Genomic DNA, 23,359 nt, shown 5'->3' on the forward strand with positions numbered 1-23,359 from the left:
CTATTCCAAAGAAACCATTCAGTGATTAAGCGAATAAATACCTTCTTAGCTGCAAGGCTATCCTTAAGGGGCGGGGTTGGGAGAGCAAGAATTCAATTAGGGAAAAGCCACTTCCCCTTACCATACAAATATATACAAAAATACAGCTCTATCCCATGAATCAAAACTAATTGGGTGCACGTAGGTGAGTGGCTTGTATTATATATTATATATCCAACCCAAACATGAGTGTGTCTTGTAGGGAGATCTGTAATAGAAGAAAAGAATGAACAAGAGGATGCGCTCTCACCCATTTATTCATTCTATAGGAGGAAATTGGAATCCATAGATGAATTTGAATCCAAATACCAAAAGATAATTGACTACTAATGTACACAGAATAGAATTAAGACATTATGTAGCCACCAAATTAATTTTGTTGACATGGAACACAAGGGCAAAGAACGTAGGTTTTACATAATTGACAAATACAAGGAACTAAAAGGAGAGGATTGATACTGATACTTTATACTTGCTAATGATACTTTTATGACCTAGATCAGTGATCCCCAACCATAGGCTCACGCGCTATGTTGCTCACCAACCCCTTTGAAGTTGCTCCCAGTGGCCTCAAAGCAGGTGCCCATTTTTTAATTACTAAAGTGGAGGCAAGTTTTGGGGGCATAAAGACCATGTGTACTGCCAAACAGAGACTCCTGCCAAGTCCACATTGAGCTACCAAATAACTAATCAATCACTAGCTGTTGCTTATGGGTAAAAAAATGGTTGGAGACCCCTGGCCTAGGTGATTACCTATTGTTTCTGTAGTGCCCTTGTGCTGTTTGTTATTAAGCTTTCATTTGTTCTAGTTTTCTGGTAAGCAAGGAGGGTAAGAGAAGATATTTGTGAAACCCATGGTTACAAATATTTATCTTCTTCATGCACTTTTGCTTTTGTACAGGTAGGTTATCCCTTATATCCCTTATTATTCCTTATCACCCATCATGCAATTCCAGCCAAAGTCAAAGGTATGAATGTGGTAAATAAACTGCCATCCTGCTTGTAATTAACATACATATCATAATGTGTCATAATCCCCTATGCTAGTGTATGTCAGTACTGAGAGAAATATACAGTATATATTTTTTGTAAACATTATTCATGAAAGCTATACAATTAATGACTTTTGGATTTTATAACTGTTTTTCAAAAGAAGGTCACTAAAAGCACCTTGATATCAGTTTACATATTTATGGATAATTTATGTGGAATTAACACATCTAATATCTCATGTATAAATATTATATGCCTTAGGGAAACAGCAAGAAATAACATTGCATGCATGAATGCAAAGAAATAACCACGTTTACCCATCAGGAGGATTTATTGTATGTCATCTGGGCTGCTTAGTATAGTTTCTAGGCAAAAAAAAAAATAGTGAGACTATTGTTTCATTCTAAGGTTGTTCTAAAAATATTTAATAATTTTAGTGTAGATTTGTGATTAATCTGTGCAATGGATTGATATATTTTGAGTATTTATTACCCATTCTGTGCATAACCATTCTGATTCTGAGTGATTTCTAACTCATGGATCCAGCTCATCTCTAAATCCCAACAGGAACCTACATTTCTAAGATTCCAACCCTGAAATCCCTTGTATACATGTACTGTACCTCTCTCAGACAAATAATTGTTTTTACCTACCAGGAAACTCTACTGCTTCTTAGGGGGCTTGATAACCTGTCCATTATATAATGGAGAGAAGTTGTGTTGTTTGTCTCTAGCATCAGAGGGGATAACTGTGTAATAAATTTCTATAACAGACCAACTAAACTCTACTACAATAGCTCCAGGTTTCCATTTGGACCCCCAATCATTCTACTTTGTAAGGGTTACTAATGTCACTATATCAATTTAAAGTCTATTACTTTCACATGTGGCATGATCCATGTGGCATTTTGGGTCCTCATGCTCATGCTCATAGCTGTGAGGCATGTACTGTTGTATAACCAGATAGACCTGAGCCAACTCAGGCTCTGAGCCAACTCAGTACGAGGAGGCAGATTTTTCAAAATTCCAATTTGTGTAATTTTTTGTGGATTTCTCGACCACAAAAAACTTGCAAATTAACAAAGTATGAATGTTGACTTATTTTAACAGAATATCTGAATATAAAAGGCACAAATGAATAAAAATAGTAACAAATAAGAATACAAAAACCTCAAAATCCTTATTTTCATAAGAATTTTCGTGCACTTACAAAGCAAAAAAATCACCAAAACCTCTAAAACCACAAATGAAATAACATTTGACTTCTACATGGCCTCTTTAGCTTTTACATGGTGTAGTTGTTTATTTGTCTTTTTCATGGTTTTACCCTTTTCACCATTATGGATGCTTTACCATCCTCTCTCAGCAAAAGTATTCTTTAGTATATTTTATGAAGTGCTCAAGTGAAAAGATGTTGGATCATTTTCTAGGTATTATTTTCATTACTTTCATTCTGAAATGAATCTACTAGAGTCTCACTAGAACATCATGTCTCATGTTATGAACAGACACTTAGGGGCTGATTTACTAACCCACGAATCCAACCCGAATTGGAAAAGTTCCGACTTGAAAACGAACATTTTGCGACTTTTTCGTATTTTTTGCGATTTTTTCGGCGTCTTTACGAATTTTTCGTTACCAATACGATTTTTGCGTAAAAACGCGAGTTTTTCGTAGCCATTACGAAAGTTGCGTAAAATCGCCCGATTTTTCCGTAGCGTTAAAACTTACGCGAAAAGTTGCGCCTTTTTCGTAGCGTTAAAACTTAAAAGGTGCAAAGTTTCGCGTAAGTTTTAACACTACGAAAAAAGCGCAACTTTTTGCGCAAGTTTTAACGCTACGAAAAATCGCAAGATTTTACGCAACTTTCGTAATGGCTATGAAAAACTCGTGTTTTTACGCAAAATTTGTATATATATGTATATATATAAAAAAAATCTTTATGAAGATATTGCAAAGTACTGCATGAAATTTTTAAGATAAAATTCAATTTCTTATTGCTGCTGCTAATAGGCCATGTTTGAAGCAAATGATGGTGTCCTCCCCCAAATCCTTTGCTTCTGTATTGCTTTGTTAGAAAATGTGGAAAGTCATCCCTTTTTTATTGTAGTTTGGCATTTTCCCCAGTCACAGGTTACTTAAAGGAAAATTTCCTTAAAGGACAATGAATGGTTAATATAAATTAAAAGTAAGGAATTATTTTTAAGTACTTACTGCATATCTAAATTCCCTGATCCCTGCTTGCTTCTCTGAGATATGGTGCTGGCAGCCTACAGCAGTGTGAAGCCTACAGTGACCTCACTGAAATCTCTCTGTCCTTCCTGAGCATGTGTGTAACTTGATCCTGTCTCCTGTTCTGAGCTACACATGCCCACCAGCCAATCAGAAGCAGATCTGGCAGAGGGGAGGGGGGGAGGGAATGAAACACATGTGCAGTATGAAGCAAGGAGGGAAAGGAAGGGAGAATACCTTTTTAGAGATGGCTGCCTGTTCTAGAAAATGTGAAGTAAGTGTGACTGAGTAAATATTTGATTAGGTGAGCCAAAAGTGTGGGGTTTTTACTAAACAATAGGAGGACTATTGGGCAGTATGCTTTTTACATTTTGACTTGCATTCTCCTTTAAGACTCGAAAAATTACACTTTTAAGACAAACACTATTAAATGGTTATATATAGATGTGTACCGTCCACCATGTTTGTTTACTTTTTTTTTGGCCACTTACAGTAACGCTGGGGTCAATTTAAAAATACTGTAGAATACAGGGATTTATTCTTATTGTAGTGCACCATTTAATCTCACACACGTACAGTATGCACATCTTTTATAGATGCTGTGTGTCACAAGAGGAGGCAGAGTTCCCACATATAGAATCCACAAGGCTATAGTATAGTAGGCAACTGAATGCAACTGCAGGTTAGGTAGTAGCTAAGAGGAAACTGCAGGGCACTGGGGAAATATAACCAAATTGTGGGTTACATAACCAAATTTAAATGCATAGTTGATTCTTGATGGAAAATAGAGCTAGTATAAACATACTGCTGTTGATAAATATGAACTAATGTTGATCCAGGGTCTAGCCTGTCATACTCTGGAGTCAGGAAGGGTTTTTTCCCAATCCTAATGAAAATGCATTTATTTTCTGGATCAACAAAAAGCTTAACAGTAACTCTACTAAGTGAAGAGCTGAACCTGATAAAAGTTAATAAATACAAATTAGCCAATACATTCTCTTCACAATATTTAGTAAACAGCAGGAGAATCTAAAAGAATCAAAAATTTATTTTTTCCAGTACTCATTTCTGAAGAACAGAAACCACACTTTCCATGTATGGCTATTTATTTGTTTTAGGCTATAGAGGAAGGCTCAAATGGGCATTTTGTAGGGCAATTTCTCAAGCATTCTGCAAACCCAATGTTTCAACTAATTCAACAAAGCTCTGGAGTAAACTCATCTTTGAAAATATGGCAAATTTCATTAATGTAAAGTTATTTTGTATAGTGATGGGTGAAATAATTCAGCAGGAATGGATTTGGGGCGAATTTTCATGTTTCACCATTGGCGGATTTTTTGCAAAATGGGAGACAAAATTCACTGTGGAAATATTTGGCGCATTACGATAACAATTTTTTTTGGACACATGACATTTCTGCCATTTAGCAAATTTTTCTCCATTTTACAAATCTTTTGAAAGATTCACAAATTTTTCAGCGAAGCAAAATGGGACAGATTTGCTCATGACTAATTTTGTATCCAAATAACACAGTAAGATATTTAATAACATATTGCTCCTAGAGAATGTATGTTTGATGATATACAGTATGTAACATGTACTACTTGACTGCATTATCTAAATAAAATCTGGAATAGAAAAAAAAAATCATATTGCTAACACTTTATTTGTGAAATCTTTGGTATCTTCTGTGTTTGTGTTGATACCACTTAAGCATACACGGAAACTAAATTAAAAAGTCAATATCAGATTATGCATCTAACAATTTAAATTGTTGCCAAGGCTGGGCTGAGAGTGAAAATTCCAGAGAAAATTTTTTTAAGTACTTGTACAAGGTTTCCATATACCGTATATACTCAAGTATAAGCCGATTCGAATATAAGCCAAGGTACCTAATTTTACCTAAGAAAACTGGAAAAACGTATTGATTCGAGTATAAGCCTTGAGTGGGAAATGCAGCAGCTACTGCTAAGTTTCAATAATCAAAATAAATACCAATAAAATTACATTAATTGAGGCATCAGTGGGGTATATGTTTTAAATATTTATATCAAAGAAAAACAGTAAACTAGCTCTGTAAGTGGAGAAGAGGGTCAACAAAAACAATATGGTATGATCCCTTAAGAGTACTACCCCCTTAGCTCAATCAGCAACCAAGATAAAGCACAAAGAGTTCAAAACTATATATAGTTTATATAGAATATAAAGTGCAATGTCTAGTGCAGAATGGGACAGGTGAGGAAGGTAGATGAAGCAACTGGAGGTGAAAAAGTTGCAGCCAGAGTCTATAGCAGGATGCCTGGGGGTAGATCATAGAGAGAAAGTGACAATTTAGGCATAAAGATTCAAAAAAATGTGGGACAGCAAACCAACTCGAGTATAAGCCGAGGGTGACTATTTCAGCACATTTTGGGTGCTGAAAACTAGGCTTATACTCGAGTATATACAGTACTTTAATAGTAAAGTAACTTGAAATGAAACAAGAGTTTTTGACTAAGTGGAATGATAAAAAATAACAAAAAATAACCTCTATATGTGGGACTATAGATTCAGCCACCAAGAGTTATCTAAATTTTATCTCATTTTTTGAAAAAAAAAAAAAAATAGCCTCTAAGAATTATTAAAAGAACAAGATATGCTTTTCTCACAGGAAGTCTCTGTGAGGTTTGTTATGCTGTGGGCACACAGAGCATTGGCTCCACTGCTGTCAGGCTCCATTTTTTTTGCAGGCTGAGAGAAGTGGATTCACTCCCTTATGCACCTCATGAAACTGCATTGACAAGTACAGCTTTTGCATCTGTTTGGCTACACAAAGCTGAGCGGGGATGGCCCAAAAATGCCTTCTTTTCCAGGTTTTGGACTGATCCCCACTCAACTTTGCTTCGTGTAGCCAAGCAGGTGCATAGGGGAGAGGATCTACTTCTCTCAGCCTGCAAAAAAAACACGCTCAGATGCAGGCACATGTAGCCGAAATACGCATAAAAATGCAAGACTTTGCATTCTCTCGTATTTTTATGCAGATATTGGCTACATGTGCCTGCACCCCAGCGTATCTCATTCATTCGGGTGCAGGCACATGTAGGAGGCGTAGGCCAGTATTTTCAGCAAGCGCTTTTTCGCTTGCTGTCCCTGGTGTGTAGATATCATGATTCTGGAACACCATAAACCCTATGCTTTAGGTCCATTTGTACAAACCCCCAAAGTCCTAATGCACTTCTGAGCAGAAACGTTCTTGTTTGTACCGCTATATAGCAAATGCAAACTTTTTATGCACATTGGAATGTGGTATGACTAGAAGGAGACATAATACATTGCATCCAAATATCAAAAAATACACTTAAAAACATGAACTGAATCAGAGTTTCAAATTGAAATAAAAAGAATCATTTGGTCAATCATATATTCCTGTAAGTTTTAACTAACTATTCTTTCTATTACTAGATTATATTACTAACAGTTCTATTTTCCAACAATCTGTTGGACTGCAGAAACACATAATTAGAAATTATTAGAATAAACTCAGAAGGGAACCATTGGCAGCCAAAAGTGAAATTAGCGGTATTATCTGCATGTTATTCAAGATCATACTACAACATCATATTGGAATTATGCCTCCCCTTGAAAAATCCAGTCAGTTGCGCAATGGTATGGGCAGGCTAGAAAATAACACTAGCGCAGATTGCCATTATTCACTATTTAATTGTTAAAATGTTCAGGTAAAACCAGTGTCACAAGGTAAATGTTGGGATGCTCCTTTCAGCATAAGCATACTCACATGTTGCATTGGTAGCGCCCGAACAGCTGGTATTATACCATCTTTTTAAGTGGTCATGGCCCTTGCTACTGTCACACAAGGGCTAAGGCGGTAATATTTTGCCATTAAAAATATAGCTTTTTCATGCAAAATTTAAAACAAACCGATATAGAAAAGTGACCTTTTCAAGTGCACCACAGGTTTTTAGTTTCCATTGCAGGTTAGATGTACAATGATTCGAGATACCAAGCAATTTGTTTCAGTATCTGTCACTGGCACCCTTCAAGCTGCAGTACAGAAGTATAAGGAGGGTTAGCTTTATTATTTTTATTGTTATTTAAAAAGGGTGTCCTGGTGCTAAACACTGCCTTAAATATTACAATAAAGGAACTAGTTTGTGTTTATACAGTATAGCTATGTGCTTCTATATGGCATGCAGTTCAAGTCCTGGGGAAACCACCAAGTCTAAGTTGCAAGTACATGCCAAAGAAATGTTTTATAGTGGTAACATGAGCCAAAGCAATACATTCGTAAAAATGTTAAAGTGTTGTTTGTTGATTGCACTAGAGGAATAAACATGCTAAATGATATTAGGAGTCTTAAGTTCTGTTATATAATTCCCCACAAAAAAACAAATTGGAATCACAGTAACGTAATTTAGAACTGTCTGATAAACATGATGCAGAACTCTGTGTAGAAAGTGTTTATTGTGCCAACAAACCAAGCAACGTTTCAGGCACCAGTCCTTTCTTAAGAGGCTTGAGAATGGGTTGGTGCCCAAAACTTTCTACACAGAATCAGTGTGCAGCAGCGTGTTTATCAGTGGGTTATAGCTGCCCCTCAGCGGTGGGATCGGCAGCTTGCACCTGACACTACAACAAGCGCACAGTATAGTGAAGCGTTATACATATTTTGTAATTTATAACTGTATAACAGTTGTCTCATACCCTAAGGAGCAAGGTATTTAGTAAAAATTTCTAATTTCAGTTCCAACATGCATTTCATGCCAAGCCTTCATTTTTCAGAAGGGGGTTCCCACTGTTCCTACCTTCAACAAAGTGACAATTTTGTCTGTATATGCATAGGTTTCAATATTGCCACTTATCTAACAAACACATAATTTTTTAACCCTGAGTCTTATCAGGTATAGAATTAGCAAACAAACATAACATTTTTATGCACAAAAATAATATTCTCAATTCATTTTAATGTTTGAATTTGGGGGAAGAGAATAGAGTGTTATATACTTCCAATACCAACCTAAACACCTCCACTGGGTTTCTCTATGAAAAGAACTGAAGTATGGGGGGGGGATTCATAGGCTGGAGTGGGTTATTATAATAACTTTTGATGCTTTGGTGTTGTTCTGTATGCCATTTTTATGAGCTCGGGGTACATTTTGTAAAACACAAAGTTGTCATTAATTAACTTCATTTTGTCTTTGATAACCTTCAATTCATAACAATGGAGCTAAACTGACAAAGCACTGTTGCTCCATTTTTGTGACAAAAATATTTATTAATAAATATTAATTTATTAGTTGGTGAAATAAAAATACAACTAGTTTTAAATATGATTCTGGACATGGTGTTGATTCTCTGGCATAAGCAAACATTTGACTCCTCCTTACTGATTTCCTCCTGGCGTGTTCCTAGCTTGTAGCTGGGGGTCTCAATTATGACATGGCAGAGTAAAAGTGAGGTAGCATGTAAGCAAATGGGTGAGCAGGCAGACACTGATATCATTGCCTTGGGAACTAAATACAACTGGCCAAGCTTTGGCATCAGCTAATTTCAAAGTAGCAAAAACAAACACCTTCATTTGATGTTCACTTAAAATCCTTTTTCATTTAAATCCATTTCTATCATGTTAGTTGAACAAAATAAACTTTACTTTCACTATATCAATTATTTAAATCTTGTTTTCTTTAGTCCTGGAATCTAATCACAACAAGCACAGGCGCCATTTTGTGTACATTGTTACTAAGGAATGTATTGTATCATCCCATAATGTTGTATATGTATCAGAACAGGGGACTGGATGCCCATTCCCATGCACTGGCTTTTACCAGTACATACTCCTCTGTCATTCTCTAAAATTTGAGGTATCTGATGCTCTTACAATGTATAGTAAATAGTATTTAGTAAATTGCCTGGTATGTGCTAACCAGATACAAGTAGAAATATTCCCACACCTTGTGTCTCAACCCTTTCTCCTTGTAGATTGTAAGCTCTTTTGGGCAGGGCTCTCTTCACCTCTTGTTTCAGTTATTGATTGCTTTATATGTTACTCTGTATGTCCAATGTATGAAACCCACTTATTGTACAGTGCTGCGGAATATGTTGGCATTTTATAAGTAAATGTTAATAATAATAATAATAAATTGTCGTGGAGATAACCCTCCTCTGAAATCTCAATCTTCAAAAACACACGCAGTCATAAAAGACTCTCTCCAATCTGACATCCCCCCCACACCCAGGCTCTTCTGATCATGAACTGACAAGTTACCAGTAGAGCAAGAACCAGTGTAAATATGTTTCCAGCTAAGTATAGCAAGAGTATTGTTCTTGGTGGAGAAGGGCCATACCTGGATCTGAGCCAATCAGCAGGAAGCTGACTCATAGTCTAACTAACTGAGCATGTACACTTGGTCTGGGTCTTGGTGCAGGAGTGAGGCATTATGGGAACTTTCTTTACACAGCTCAGCGTTTTTTCTTCCTGTTTGGCTTCTGATCATCTGAACAGGTGAAATATGAGGAGACTTAAGGGCACTATTGAGACAACTTAAGGTATGTCTGCAGCTTGAGATTAACTCTTTATTAGCCTTTCCTTCTCCTTTAAATGGGTGGTTTACTTTTAAGATAAATTTTAATATGTTGAACTATTTCTAGCACCTTTGCTATGTCTTCATTATTTAATCTTTATAGATTTTTAATTATTTGCCTTCTTTGTCTACATCTTTCCAGCTTTTATATGAGGGGGTCACTGACCCTGCAAACCAAAAAAAAGTATTCTCTTTGAGTCTACAATTTCATTTTTATTGTTTTTATTCCTTATTTTTATGTCGTCCCTTTTTTTATTCATATTCCAGTCTCTCATTCACACCACTACCTAGTTGCTAAGGTAAGCAAGACCCTAGCAACAAGATAGCTGCTGATATTCCAAATTTGAGAGCTGCTAAACTAAAAACTAAATAACTGGAAAACTACAAAACATTAAAAACCAATTGCAAATTGTCTCAAAAAAACAATGTCTACATCATGCTAAAAGTTCATTTCAAGGTGAACAATGCCTTTAGCCTAAGAGTGCTTCTTATTGCTCCAGCTATCTGTGTATCCCCCACTAAGTGCAATGGGCTAGCTGCAAACAAAGTGCTTCTCAGCCCCATAGGCTTGGAGTGTGCCGGTTAGTTCCAATTTCAGGTGATGTCAGATATGAGCCAGTCTCATTTTGCAATAAATGTTCAGTTCTCGGACACTGACAGCCAAAATTCAGGAATATAGGCGTTGAAATATTGAAACCCAGAAGAGGCTTGTGTAGGATTTACAGCAAACACAAAATCCCCAAACTCTGGCATAATAAAAATAAAGGAACGGTTAGATTCCGATTGACTGCTCTCTGTTTGCTCTGAGTACTGCAGCAGACTTGCTTTTACAGGCCACTCTTGTGTCTGTTGAACTGTTGCTCTGTCTTTAGCGAAATCTCCAGCAATACAAATCATTTTATTAAAACCACCTGCAGACCATTGTTAGCAGACGTTGATGCTGTCAAATAACTTACCCTCTTAAGCCAAAACAAGTCATTAAGTAGGGGGTGAATTAGAGATTTAGACATGGACGATAGGAGGCTCCTATGATCAATTGGTATCTTCCTCTGATAAAACGGAGCTCCTTGGCCGACCCCGTGCATCATTTGGAGAGCTTGCACTTACTGGATCTAATTAAGAGTGAGGAATACCAGGCCTGAGGCAGCGCTGAAAGGCCATCCCTATGCCTACCCATTAATAACTCTCAAGTGCACTGAGCATTGTAATTGTCAGGCTGCAATTTACAGTAATCCTCCGATGCAAAAAAAAAAAACCTTAAATAGCTGCAGTTGATTTGAAATTCATACAACTAGTTGAAAGAGAGAAAAACAAGATGCATTGGGTTAAAAGGCCAAATTGTGCAAGCGTGTACGCTGAGTGACAGACATTTTAGTACTAACAGGGGACTATATTTTAAAAGGTCACTGTAGACTCTTGGCTCGGGCCCTCTGACAAACAATGTAGTTTCCATATATTTACTTGCCATCTCTTTGTTTTTACAGCACGCAGAATAAATGAGTTAAATGACGTTGTGGGGGCCTGCACTTCGTCAGTGCAGGTTATAAGTCATTATTAAACTCCATCAAATCAGACCAAACCAGGTCTAGGCAAGGAGACTAAAAGTTATTTGCATTCCTTCTGTCATAAAAAATCATATCCCCTTACCCAAGACTTTCGTTTCTTTATTAAACGCAGCCACAAGAGTATTTCAGGTCTGGCAATCTAAGCTCAGGAAAAACCTTTTCTGTATAACTCAGTGTAACAGCTTAAAACCAAGCCCACTGCAAACTCCCAGCTGAACGGATCTGGGCTTTAAATCAAGACACACATATTACTTTTAAATAAGATTAGCCTTTATATTTTGCTGCTTATGTTAAAACTTCTCATGTCATTCTCTCCTTTTATGTAAACTCAAACATAATTCTGTTTCAGAAGAAATTTCAAACAAATTAAAAACCTCAAGGAGATCGTGCGGGGAACAAAAGTTTTTCCCCCTAGATACGCGATAATATTTGGAAAGCGTAAAAACCTCTTTCTTAATATGAATTTTAACTTTTTTTCTGTCCCGGAGAACAATTAGAAATGCGGCTCGGAGTGTGCATTTTGCAGAAAGTTGGGATATATTTACAATGAAAGCCCTGCAGCCATATAGTTTGCTTTTTTTTCTTATTACAGTTGGCGCATACAAAATCTAAATCTAGAATTACTATACAACTACCTGACACCTGGCTGAACGACATCTGGCGAAATCATTGCACCCTTCAATCAATCAAGTGCTCAGGATAATTAGAAAATACAGATAAAAACAGGGGAAAAAAAATATTTATATTTGGTTAAAAAGACAATACGAAAATGCAGTTGCAGTGTCCAGTAGAATATGAAAGTAAACACACAGCATACTGGATAGCATTTTCCATGGTCGATCTCTAAAATTTCCTGGCGCTTAGAAAGCCCATAATGCAGGCTAATTTGCTGGTGTCTGAATATTCCATCATTTCAAGCTGAAAGTGCAGGAATCCAGTGGCAAGGTTTTTTTTTTCAACTCATGAAGTGTTGGAGGGATTGCATGGGGGATTAGGAGGACATTCAACATCTTAAATTACTGCGGCTAAAGCTTTTTCCAATCTCAAGCTTGTCCTGCCTAAAGAGGAGGAGGTCTGAGATTGGGTCAGTATATGATACTTACACAAAGCGGAATTCTGTTACAGGCCAGCTTACGGTTGGCTACGCAGCCATGGGGCTAACACTCACTGTATTCCTAAGTAAATTTGATTTCCCCTGTTTATGAAAAGTCTAAAGGTGGCCATACACATTAAGATCCGCTTGTTTGGCGAGGTCAACAAGCGAGTTGTCCAGATATCTCCACCTATGGGGGGCAAACGATCAAATTAAAACAGCGGGTATGGGTGCCCGTCGGTTTCGGGGACAGCGTAAACGAGCCAATGCAGTCCCCGATCTGAAGGGAAAAAAAAAAAACAAACCTGCCTGATTAAGCCCGTTGTTATTGCCCATACACGGGCTGATAAGCTGCCAAATCGGTCTTAAGGACTGATATCGGCAGCTAGAATCGGCCCGTGTATGGCCCCCTTTATTCTGGATAAACATCTAAAGGTGGCCACACACGTGGTGATTTGCGATCGGTCGCACGAAAGATCGTTAAATCCGCCACTAACCTTCAGGGCTGAAACGGCAGATAAGGAGGTAGAAACAATAGGGTTTCTACCTCTTTCTGCCGATTCAGCCCTGACGGCAGATTTTGCTCAGGCGCCTTCTATGGCGCCCGATCAAAATCTTTTAACCCGTCCGATCGGCGAGTCGACCGATATCAGCAGCCTCCTGTGATATCGGTCGACTCGCCATACACGCACCGAATATCATATGAAACGAGGTTCTCTACGATATTATCGGTGCGTATATGGCCAGCTTTATTTTCACCTAGAGTGCTACTTTTTCTGCTATCTACTAATTGTTTCGGATTTTTTGCCTGCATAAATTTTTTTTTTTTATTATTATGGCAAAATGGTAAAAAACAGTCACACCTGAGAAATATTTTTATTAGGGAGAAGATGTTTGCTTACATTGGCAAATGTATTGCACTTCAAGACCTCAGAGCTTACTATTGAAAAGGCCATACTCACTGGTTGTAAAAGGGGAGCTAAAAGGGGGGTCGTAAAAGGGAAACTTTCTCAGAGTGTTTCTCTGAGAGCTTTTGCAATTTACACTAATATGCTATTTTTAGTGCTTTCTGAAATACTGCAGCTCGGACTTGTAATACAGGTATCGGACCCCTTATCCGGAAACCCGTTATCCGGAAAGCTCCGAATTACGGAATGCCCATCTCCCATAGACTCTATTTTAATCAAATAATTCAGAATTTTAAAACAGATTTCCTTTTTCTATGTAGAAATAAAATAGAACCTTGTAATTGATTCTAAGATATAAATAATCCTTATTGGATGCAAAACAATCCTATTGGGTTTAATTAATGTTTTATTGATTTTTTTAGTAGACTTAAGGTATTGAGATCCAAATTACGGAAAGACCCCTTATCCAGAATACCCTTGGTCCCGAGCATTCTGGATAATGGGTCCTATACCTGTACTAGGCTTTTGGCTCAACAAGTCAGCAACTGGAGGGTTAACTGAATCCTGGAAGTGCATAGACAAGGGAGGGGGGGCAGATTCAGGGTTGCTCGAGTTTACATGCCCAAGCAATCATAAAGAGAACCCCATGCGAGTTAAAGTCACAACGGGGTTCGAGCGGAAAATGCTTGGCAATTTCCTAAAAGTTTTTCTTCATTACAAAAGCCCCTTCAGAGAAATTTAACAAAATTGCTGAGCTTTTTTTTTTTTTTTTTTTTTTTTTTTTTTTGCACAAAACCCTGCATGGGTTAGCAAACTCACATAGGGTTTCCTTTAGGATTGCTTGAGCTGAAAGCTTTCCCTTAGGGGTGCTGGCCCATTTGGCGCTCAGAGCTGTTGAGCTAAAGCCTGCTTAGCAGTATAAAACTGTCAAAATCCATTCATATCTATAGTATCTATGCTCAGAATATGTTTGAATTGTTTTCTTATTTAGTTAGATCCCCTTTAACATGAAAGGGCAAAATAAAGCAATGTAAAAAAAAAAAAAAAAAAAAATTGTGCTACCATTGTAATTTGTTTACTTTTAAAAAGCAACTTTTTAGAAAAATAGACTTTAAAAGTTGCCGTCAGCTCCAGCAACAATGCTCAGAAAAGTGAAGGGATGGCAGTTCAGGGGTCTTCAATCGATCAGAACCAATGTGACCTGTTTCACACCACTCTGTATTGATAACGTGTACCTGTGACCTGCTGGTACCCAGCACTTGCAGTAAATAAAGTACTTTGCAAAAAAAAAAGCATGATTTTGTGATGTACTATATTGAAAGTATACTGGCCCTGTCACTGCAATAGCTGATCACTAAAGGTCAACAGAGACTTATAAATAAGCATGTTAAATATGTTACCAGTCTATATTAAAGCTATCTCAACATAAGCAAGTAAGAGGGCCAAACAGAGGCCACAAAATAAAGCCTTGCAATCTCCTTTCTTATAGTAGGGTAACCAATGTTAGGGTTTTATATAATCTTTGTTTCTTTTCAAAGAAATCAAACTTAAATGAAAATATAGGTCCTGAATGCTCAGGACCCGGGGTTTCCCAGATAAGGGACCTTTCTGTAATTTGGATCTCCATACCTTAAGTCTGCTAAATGTCATTTTAACATTAAATAAACCCAATAGGATTGTTTTGCGTCCAATAAGAAATAATTATACAAGGTACAAGTAAAAGGGTACTGCTTTTTTATTAAAGAGAGAAAAGAATAAATGTTTAAAACGTGAATGAATTAAAATGGAGTCTGTGGGAGAGTTACGACTATCTCGTAGCTTGGAGCTTTCTGGATAATGGATCCCATATACCTGGAATTAAAACCTTACAAACAGTTGCAAAATTTCCACTCCTTATACAGTATGTTATAGTTGAAAGGTAAGTTTACCCTTATTTATTTTTATACTTTTCCTTCAAAGTGATGAAAACTCATCCCACTAAGTTAGGGGATTCTGTTGGAATCCCTAAAAAGGATCTATTATGCAAGGTATACTTATTTACTGAAAACTGTGAATGAATTACATTCAACAGATCACTCAAATAAATAAAATGCTTTTATTTAGCAGTTTAGGGCACAAAGTAGCAATGTTTTAAGCCAGTGGTCCCCAACCAGTGGCTCGGGGGCAACATGTTGCTCACCAACACCTTGGATGTTGCTCCCAGTGGCCTCAAAGCAGGTCTTCATTTTTGAATTTCTGACTTGGAGGCACGTTTTGGAGGCATAAAGACCATGGGTACTGCCAAACAGAATCTCCTGTAGTCTGCCAGTTCACATTGGGCTACTAAATAACCAATCACAGACTTGTTTCATGCCTGCGTTGCTCTCCAACTTATTTTATATTTAAATGTTGCTCCCAAAAAAGGTTGGGGACCCCTGTTTTAAGCCTACATGGCACTTTGATAGCTTGAAAGGTTTGAAACATTGCTACTCTGTGCCCTGAAATACTAAATAAAGGCATTTTAATATTCTGGAGTGCTGTCATGTGGACACATCCATCAAATGCTCCCGCATGTAGTTTGGCCCTGGCGAACCACACCATTAAATGTACTGGGAGAATGTAATTGGTAAATGTTTTGGGAACCTTACTTTCAAAGTGGTTACAAGTTACCCATAGTAGCAAAGTATGCAAGAGATGCTGAAGGCTCACGCTCACTTAGTGTACGATGTGAAAAAAATAGAAAACCCCCCACCACTAGCATCTGATGCTTATTTTCCCTCTTGTATTACCTTTAATCTTAGTCATATAGTAGTGATGTGCAGGTCAGGAAAAACTCAACCTGCAAAACCATAACATGCACCTGACCCTACAATGGTCGGCCAAAGATTCACCCCAACCCGCAAATGTGTATTGCAAGTTATACTGTACTATAGTGCATCACACGCAGAAAATCATTTTTAGGTTTACAAAATAAATAGCCAAGCATTGAACAACCAAGACATAACTTTATTGGTGATATACTTAGCTACAATTATTACAAAAATTCTATTAAAGGTATTTGTGATCCATAAGGTGCAGACTGCAGGTTCCTGCAGCAGGATTACAGTATGAAAGTCCCTTGAGACGGCTGCAGCATGTGACACTGACAAGTTAATGTCCTCCAATAACAATGTCATTTCAGTTTTATGCGATTCCCTCTCCCCACATTACATTAAGCTATTTACAATAGGACTGCCTACAGATTCTCACATCTTGCTCCCAAACTCCATCCAATCTGGTTACTGCAGCAGCAACGCGTGAGTGCACATGAACAATGTGGCCAGTCTGCGGTCACCCATCCATATTTATAGTGTGTCTAATGTCAAGGACCTTAACTTGCAAAAAAATAAAAGTTTTCATCAATTTTTTGCAAGTCCAATTGATTTTTTCCACTGTAATATGAAATACGGATGCATAGCCTGGGGGTGTCCTGAAATTGTAAATGGGAGAAGCGGATTTTATAAAACAGGTGCTTTATGAAACAGCGAAGTGCAATAAACGGGCGAAATTATCTTAATTATTTAAGTGTTGCTTTCCAAAAATATGACATCCGAAGCAAAATTCTATAAATACAAAAATATCCATTATGCAAACCACAGCTCCTTCACCCTCCACTCCATAAAAACACATTTAAAAATAATAAAAGTTGGTTAGGGAATGCATCTGCAAATGGCTTGCCTAAACTGAAAGCCAAGGAGCCTCTAGGACTAAATGGATTTGGCCTGATGTGTTTGGGGTTCCAGCTCACCCTTTAACTCACAAAGCTTAGTAACAGGCAATCAGTGATATAAGAGTGTGCTGCATTCTCCAGCCTCCATTCTCTTAATAGTTTGGCAATTTCTTGGCTCAGTTAAAGCAGTCATTTTAGTAATGTGTGTTTGGGAGGGGGAAGGGGTTTTTTAAAGGGAAACATCATCACACAGAATCTCATTTAGATTACAGTTTTAGTGAGTGTTGTGCAGTTTCCAGCATGAAAATTGTGCCATTTCACAATAAATTACACATCGTGAGGTACTTTGGTTCTGCCGGCTTTGGCAACCCTCAGTCTTATTCTTATATCATCTATGAAAAAGGTCTTTAAATGCAAGATGACTGCAGTTTTGTGACAAGAAGGAAGTAGATGTCACAAGAAGATTCTTCCTATGCAAGCAGAAACAGACTGTAAACACGTAAGTCATTCTTTGCCCGTTACATAAGGCTTGCAAACACAAACATTTCACTTGGATGATAGTGTCCCTTTGTAATCTAACAAACAATATTCAGATGATTTGTTAAATGATAAATGCCACATTAATGAAAACATTAATGAAAGGGTATACTGCTGTTTGGTGTTTAACAAATGACAATCCAGGCATCACAATTCTCCTATTTTCAAATACAAATGGCAGCATAAGCCGCAAGACAGGATACCCTCTCCGTTACGCATATATTTATGCTGAAATGAGGTAAAGCATGGTACCAAGTGCAATGGTGATTTGTGCTACATAAGAAATAGAGCAAAATAACATCTAGAATAATTAGCTACACAATATGTATGCAGCATAGTTACAGCTGTTCCGTATGTTACTGTAAAACCAAGGTATTTAAGAATAAATTTTACAATATACATTTCCTGCCAAATGTCACAACTTTAGGGGGCAGCTTCTTAACAAGAGTGCAAAGGGTTTAACCTTGCATTGCACCACCTCGCAGCAACAAATCTTAAAAGGGGAAGTTCACCTAACATTTAGTACATTATAGAAGGACCAATTTGAAGATGTTGATCCTATAATTTGCCTCTTAGTCTGAAAAAAATTAAAATGGGTGTCAGGCCATCTACTATTCCAATTTCAAAGCTGCCCGGTTGCTAGTGTAATTAAGCCCTAACTAGGCTTAAGACAGCATAGGTATATAATCTGTTATCCAGAAATCTCTGAATGACAGGAAGGTTATCTCCAATAGACTCAATTTGCAACAAATAATTCTAATTTGTAAAAAATATTTCCTTTTTCTCTGCATAGTGTACATTATCCAAACGGATAATAATCCCTTTTGGAGGCAAAACAATCCTATTGGGTTTATATAATTTGGAAATGATTTTTAGGAGACTTAAAGTGATACTGACAGCCAATTATTTTTTTTTTTTACACCTGCTGTTGTGTTTTAATCTGTATCAGCTTTAAATTACTTATAAACTAAATCTGCAAAGTGTTTTCACTTTGCAGATTTTAGTCCTTTTCACAGATTGAGAAGCTACAGTCGGGCTGCCAGAGAGTCAGGTTCAGGATCTTCAGTAGGATTTATGTAGAGAAACAGAACTTTTAGGAAAAAACAGTCAACATGACCTATAGGTAGGTTTGGAAGTAGGTTCATATTTTTAAAAGAAATTTTTTGGTGTCAGTATCACTTTAAGGTATGGAGACCCATATTATGGAAAGTTCCCTTATCATGAAAACCCCAGGTACCGAGCATTCTGAATAACAGGTCCCACACCTGTAATTAAAACCGAAGCCTGAGAGCTGCAGAAAAAATACAAATACCACTGTAAAGTCCATACCAAAAGTTAATATGGAGGCGGCATTGCCCTTTGAAACAAAGCTTTCTAGTAATGGAACCTGGCCTACACTGAAAAAAAAAAAAAAAAAAGATATCAGATTAAAAGGAGATAAAGAGCATTTAGAACAAATCCCTAAATGGATTGGCTCGATTTGAAAAAAAAATTGTCCCCATTGTTGGCTGAAAATGTATATTTGATAAAGGTGCTGGCAATGTAAGTCAATACGTCTAACATTTTATATTAGAGGAATGTACTACTCAAAAGCCTGGGTGAAAAGGAGGATCCATATTTCCAGTTCTTTCATATCCAAATTGGCAAATATAAATCATGCAACAAAAGGGGACACTTTTTCTAATAGACCATTTAAAGTGATACAGACACATTGCTAGCAATGACTTGGTATTGTATCAGCATCACTTCCAAAGAAAAACAACATTATTTCTTTCTAGATCACCCCAAAGGCCCAGTTCCTTGCTTTCCCATATGCTTAATTCATCAACCCACAGAGATAGCGGTGTCAGTCTGGAGCACAAAGGTATGCAATACTATAATGAGGATTGTGCCACCACCAGTCCAGCTTGACTGATAAAACTAGCTCTTTGTAGGCTTTGAAGTGAACATTTCAGAGTCCCTTTAGGTAAAACTGATCTGGGGGTTGACAATTAGAAAAAAACAAATAGCCTAACCTTAATTAACCTTAGTACTGATACAATTCCTGCCCCTAACAGAAACAAGTCACTATCACTTTAAGTAATTATTGTATTTTTTTTTAATTTACAGTCAGTTCTTTGAACAGTCTGCAGTGTAAATCTGAGCTGTGCAATCATCAAACCCATTATATTATGCTCAGACAACCAATATATAAGGATAAGCTGCTCTGTGCAAGTTCCATCCAGCAGATTTCCAAGGATGAAACAAATGTACAAACATTATCTTACAGGACAGAAGAGTGTTCTTCCTAACAAAATCCAAGCTATCTTCTGATCAACAGATAATTATTTCTAGATTGTATAGCAGTGTCAATGCACCCCACCCCCAGTATTCATGTATAGGGGCAGCTTTACCTGAACACCAGCCACCAAAAAACATTACAAATGGTTTAAGAGGTTCTATGACAGAATTAGTAATACAGTGACCATAAACATAATTACACATTGCTAAACACTACAAAGGCTATGTGTGCAGAAAAGGAAAACAAATTAACCCTAATAAAAAAAATGTGTTGGGTACAATTAACTGCTTGCTGCTTCTGCAACTGAGGGGGTAATGCTAAGGAAACCAAGTTTTGTAATGGCACAATGACAAACATGCCAATAGACACCAATGCTAACATGTAAATGTTAGCAACCAAAACAGCACTGGGTAGTAGTTTTCTTAGTAACAGAATCCATACCTTGATAGAACTTAATGGGACAAACTCATCAAAATTAAAATGCAATAGCTGTTAGACTTCTAGTGTAACAAAATGAAAAAATAATTACTAATTCTGAAGAATGATGAACCCCATTTTCTACTTAAATAAGTACGCAACTTTTATAATGGTCGATTGACTAATTGCTGGCAAAGCCTAACAGTCCCATATATGTTTAGAAAAGGGCATAATATTAACATCAATTAACCTTTATACTGGGTGGCTATTAAGTTGTTTACGCCATTGTAGCACAGAGACGACTTAACGAAATTTTAAAAATAGAAAATGCATCTCTTACGTAATCCTTACCTACATGGCACTATTAGATACTAACACTTGCTCTAGAGTATCAGGGAAAGAAATATGCACTTATTGGTAAGTTGTGGAAACAAAGAGTGCCTTTCTTTTCTTCAACCCCAAACAGTTAAAATACAAACAAACAGCTTAAGTTCTATCAAGCTACTCAAATGGTTAGAATTCTATCCCTCCATCAAAATGCCAGATCGTCTTTTAGCATTGGAACCTCCTCAAACATAGCAGAATGGAAGCAGGTCATATCCCATAATCTTTAGAAAACAGGTAAATCAAGAGGTAATATAGTTACAGTGCAAATAAAAATACACATTTCAAGCATAATATATAAAACATAGCACCAAACAGACACAAATATGAGAAAGCATGCAGAAGAAGGAAAGGGGTATAAATGAGGTATTCAAGTGAAGACTGTCTATAAAATCTAAAGCCAAAACATGGACTTAGACACTAAAAAAAAGTACACCCCATCCCAAATACAAAGAATGCATTTCTTATTCTACTTAAATCACAAACATATTTTAGAGGCAGATCTTCTTCCACCTAATCTCTCTTTTGTCTGACATCGCAGCACAGCTTTAGGTGGTTGGAGACGCTGTGCCCTTTTTCACATGTTTTTAGAAAGTCGAAATATTCACAAGTGTAAAAGGTGCTCAGTTTGCTAGGTAACCAACTATTAGAAAATCTGCAGCATATTTTAAAGTGTGATATGTCTAAAGATTTCATTGATATATTGACAGCTTGCATTGAAAAAGACAAAACTACACAACCTCAATAACCCACAAAATTCACATCAGTATCGGCTTGTCCTTTGGGAATCCTTTCCATACAGTTTTAGAATAGAAGTTAAAATAAATCCAGAGTTGATTTTTCCACTATTGCCTTCTATTAAAATGATTTCAGTCATTATACAGCAGTATTTTCTTCAGTGCTGGCAAGGGGAACAACAAAGCTCAATGATGTTTACCCTCAAACACTTAAAGGGGTTCAGTTCCAAATGTAGAACCTTCTGCTGAGTCTGTCAGTATCTGAAAGCTCACAGAATTAAGGGACAGCCTAATGAAATAACCAAATCTCATAATTAGATATTTGTGGCATAAAAAACAAAATTCTCTAACCCATTTTGTCACCTAAAACCTTATTTATGCAATAAATTTACAGTCACTCATTCAACTTCACACAATGCTGTCTCAATTAAGTGCAATGCTGCTTATTAATACCATCATTTCTGAATGGTGTACAGGGAGGAAAAATGGCAGAGGTACTGCCTCTAGCCAGATTATCCAGTACAGCTTATAAAAAGAGATTTCCAAAACAATGAATGAAAAATACATATCTGTATCTGCTGAGAATACATCTGTTTATATATTTGTGTGTGCGAAAATGGTATGTATGTAGACGCATACATGTGTGTGTGTGTGTGTGTGTGTGCATAATATAATGCATATATATATTTTACACATACATATATACATACCCACACACGTACTTTCATTCATGTATTTTGAGGCACAAGTTCAACCCTTATGCGCTTAAACCCCCCAAAAGAGCAGACCTTAGTAAGGAATGGGAAAGACGTAAAGCACTCTTGTGATTAAACAAAGCAAAAGTGAGAAAAGAAGACAAGATTGTGTTTGCGCAGAACACAAAATGCTTTTCCCCCCCACAGTGCCCTGCAGGAGGAAGGGGGCTACGACTTGTCTTCCAAATGCACATCCTTTCAGTTGTCTATTAGGTGCCTGATCATCATTAACGGTGTTTCATGTATTTTTGTTCCTCTTAACAAAATTCCATTTTAAAAGTGTCATAAGTATGATCTGAACTGTTGCCTTTCTGGAGGATTTGGGATGAATTCCCTTCCGGCAGTGAAGAGCAGGAATACTCAGCTGTTAGGGACCTGAGATTGATTTGCTTTGAGGCTTCTTAGTGCTCTCCTGGCTGCTGCAGATTTGGCAATTCTGTAACTTCTTCCGACTCCTTTAAATTTTCCTTTTCCAACAACTTCCACAGTCACTCTGACTTTTCCATCGTATGTTCTTTCGGCTGGACTAAAACATTCAAGCAAAAAAAACACTTGTGATCATTCCTTAACAAATTATATCATTACTGTGCTCATTATATTATGCTCTGTAGGCTTGTCTGTGTTAGGCTAAGGATACCAAAACGAGGGTAAAAAAAACCAAACAAAACAAAAACCATTGTACTTTGTCAATCTTATACTATGAAAACGCCAAACCAACAATTAGAAAAAATAGCAACTTCCATAACACAACCAAAAAATAGGAATATCATATATAGAAAGGTAAATGTGGAGGGTTACCTAACTTTTATTTATTTTTCTAATTCAGATGCATTTTAATAAGGTATTAAAATGTGTTTAACAATTAAAAGAACAATAAGCATAAGATTCCTATAGACCAATACAGGCCAATCCTAAGAGTACTTATGCATGACGATGCTTTAGCAAGAAATGCCTGTAATAGCAAGAGCCAGCAAAATATTGTCCTCGTTTCTAATTAGGTATTGCTTAATAAGAGCAGTGTTATACTTCCCCTTTACAAGGCATTTGTAAGGCCTAGAGTATGCAGTGCCGTTTTGGTCACTAGCACAAACATTAATGAAATACTGAACTTGGTGGGCATATGCCTTTTTCAGTCTATTTATATAGAATTAAA

At 37.0% G+C, this 23,359-nt stretch overlaps 1 protein-coding gene across 3 annotated transcripts in view; it reads right to left on the reverse strand.

The window, feature by feature from the left end:
- Positions 1 to 16,371: 16,371 nt before the first annotated feature.
- Positions 16,372 to 23,359, reverse strand: part of dicer1 (dicer 1, ribonuclease III) — a 47,095-nt gene continuing 40,107 nt past the window's right edge. The window contains exon 28 of one of the 3 annotated variants that reach the window (XM_031890234.1): positions 16,372 to 22,732. In XM_031890234.1, the coding sequence (XP_031746094.1) occupies positions 22,567 to 22,732 (166 nt within the window). In that variant the 3' untranslated portion in view covers positions 16,372 to 22,566. 3 annotated transcript variants of the gene reach the window in all.

This window comes from Xenopus tropicalis, chromosome 8, assembly GCF_000004195.4.
Source record: "Xenopus tropicalis strain Nigerian chromosome 8, UCB_Xtro_10.0, whole genome shotgun sequence".
Taxonomy (NCBI): Eukaryota; Metazoa; Chordata; class Amphibia; order Anura; family Pipidae; genus Xenopus; species Xenopus tropicalis.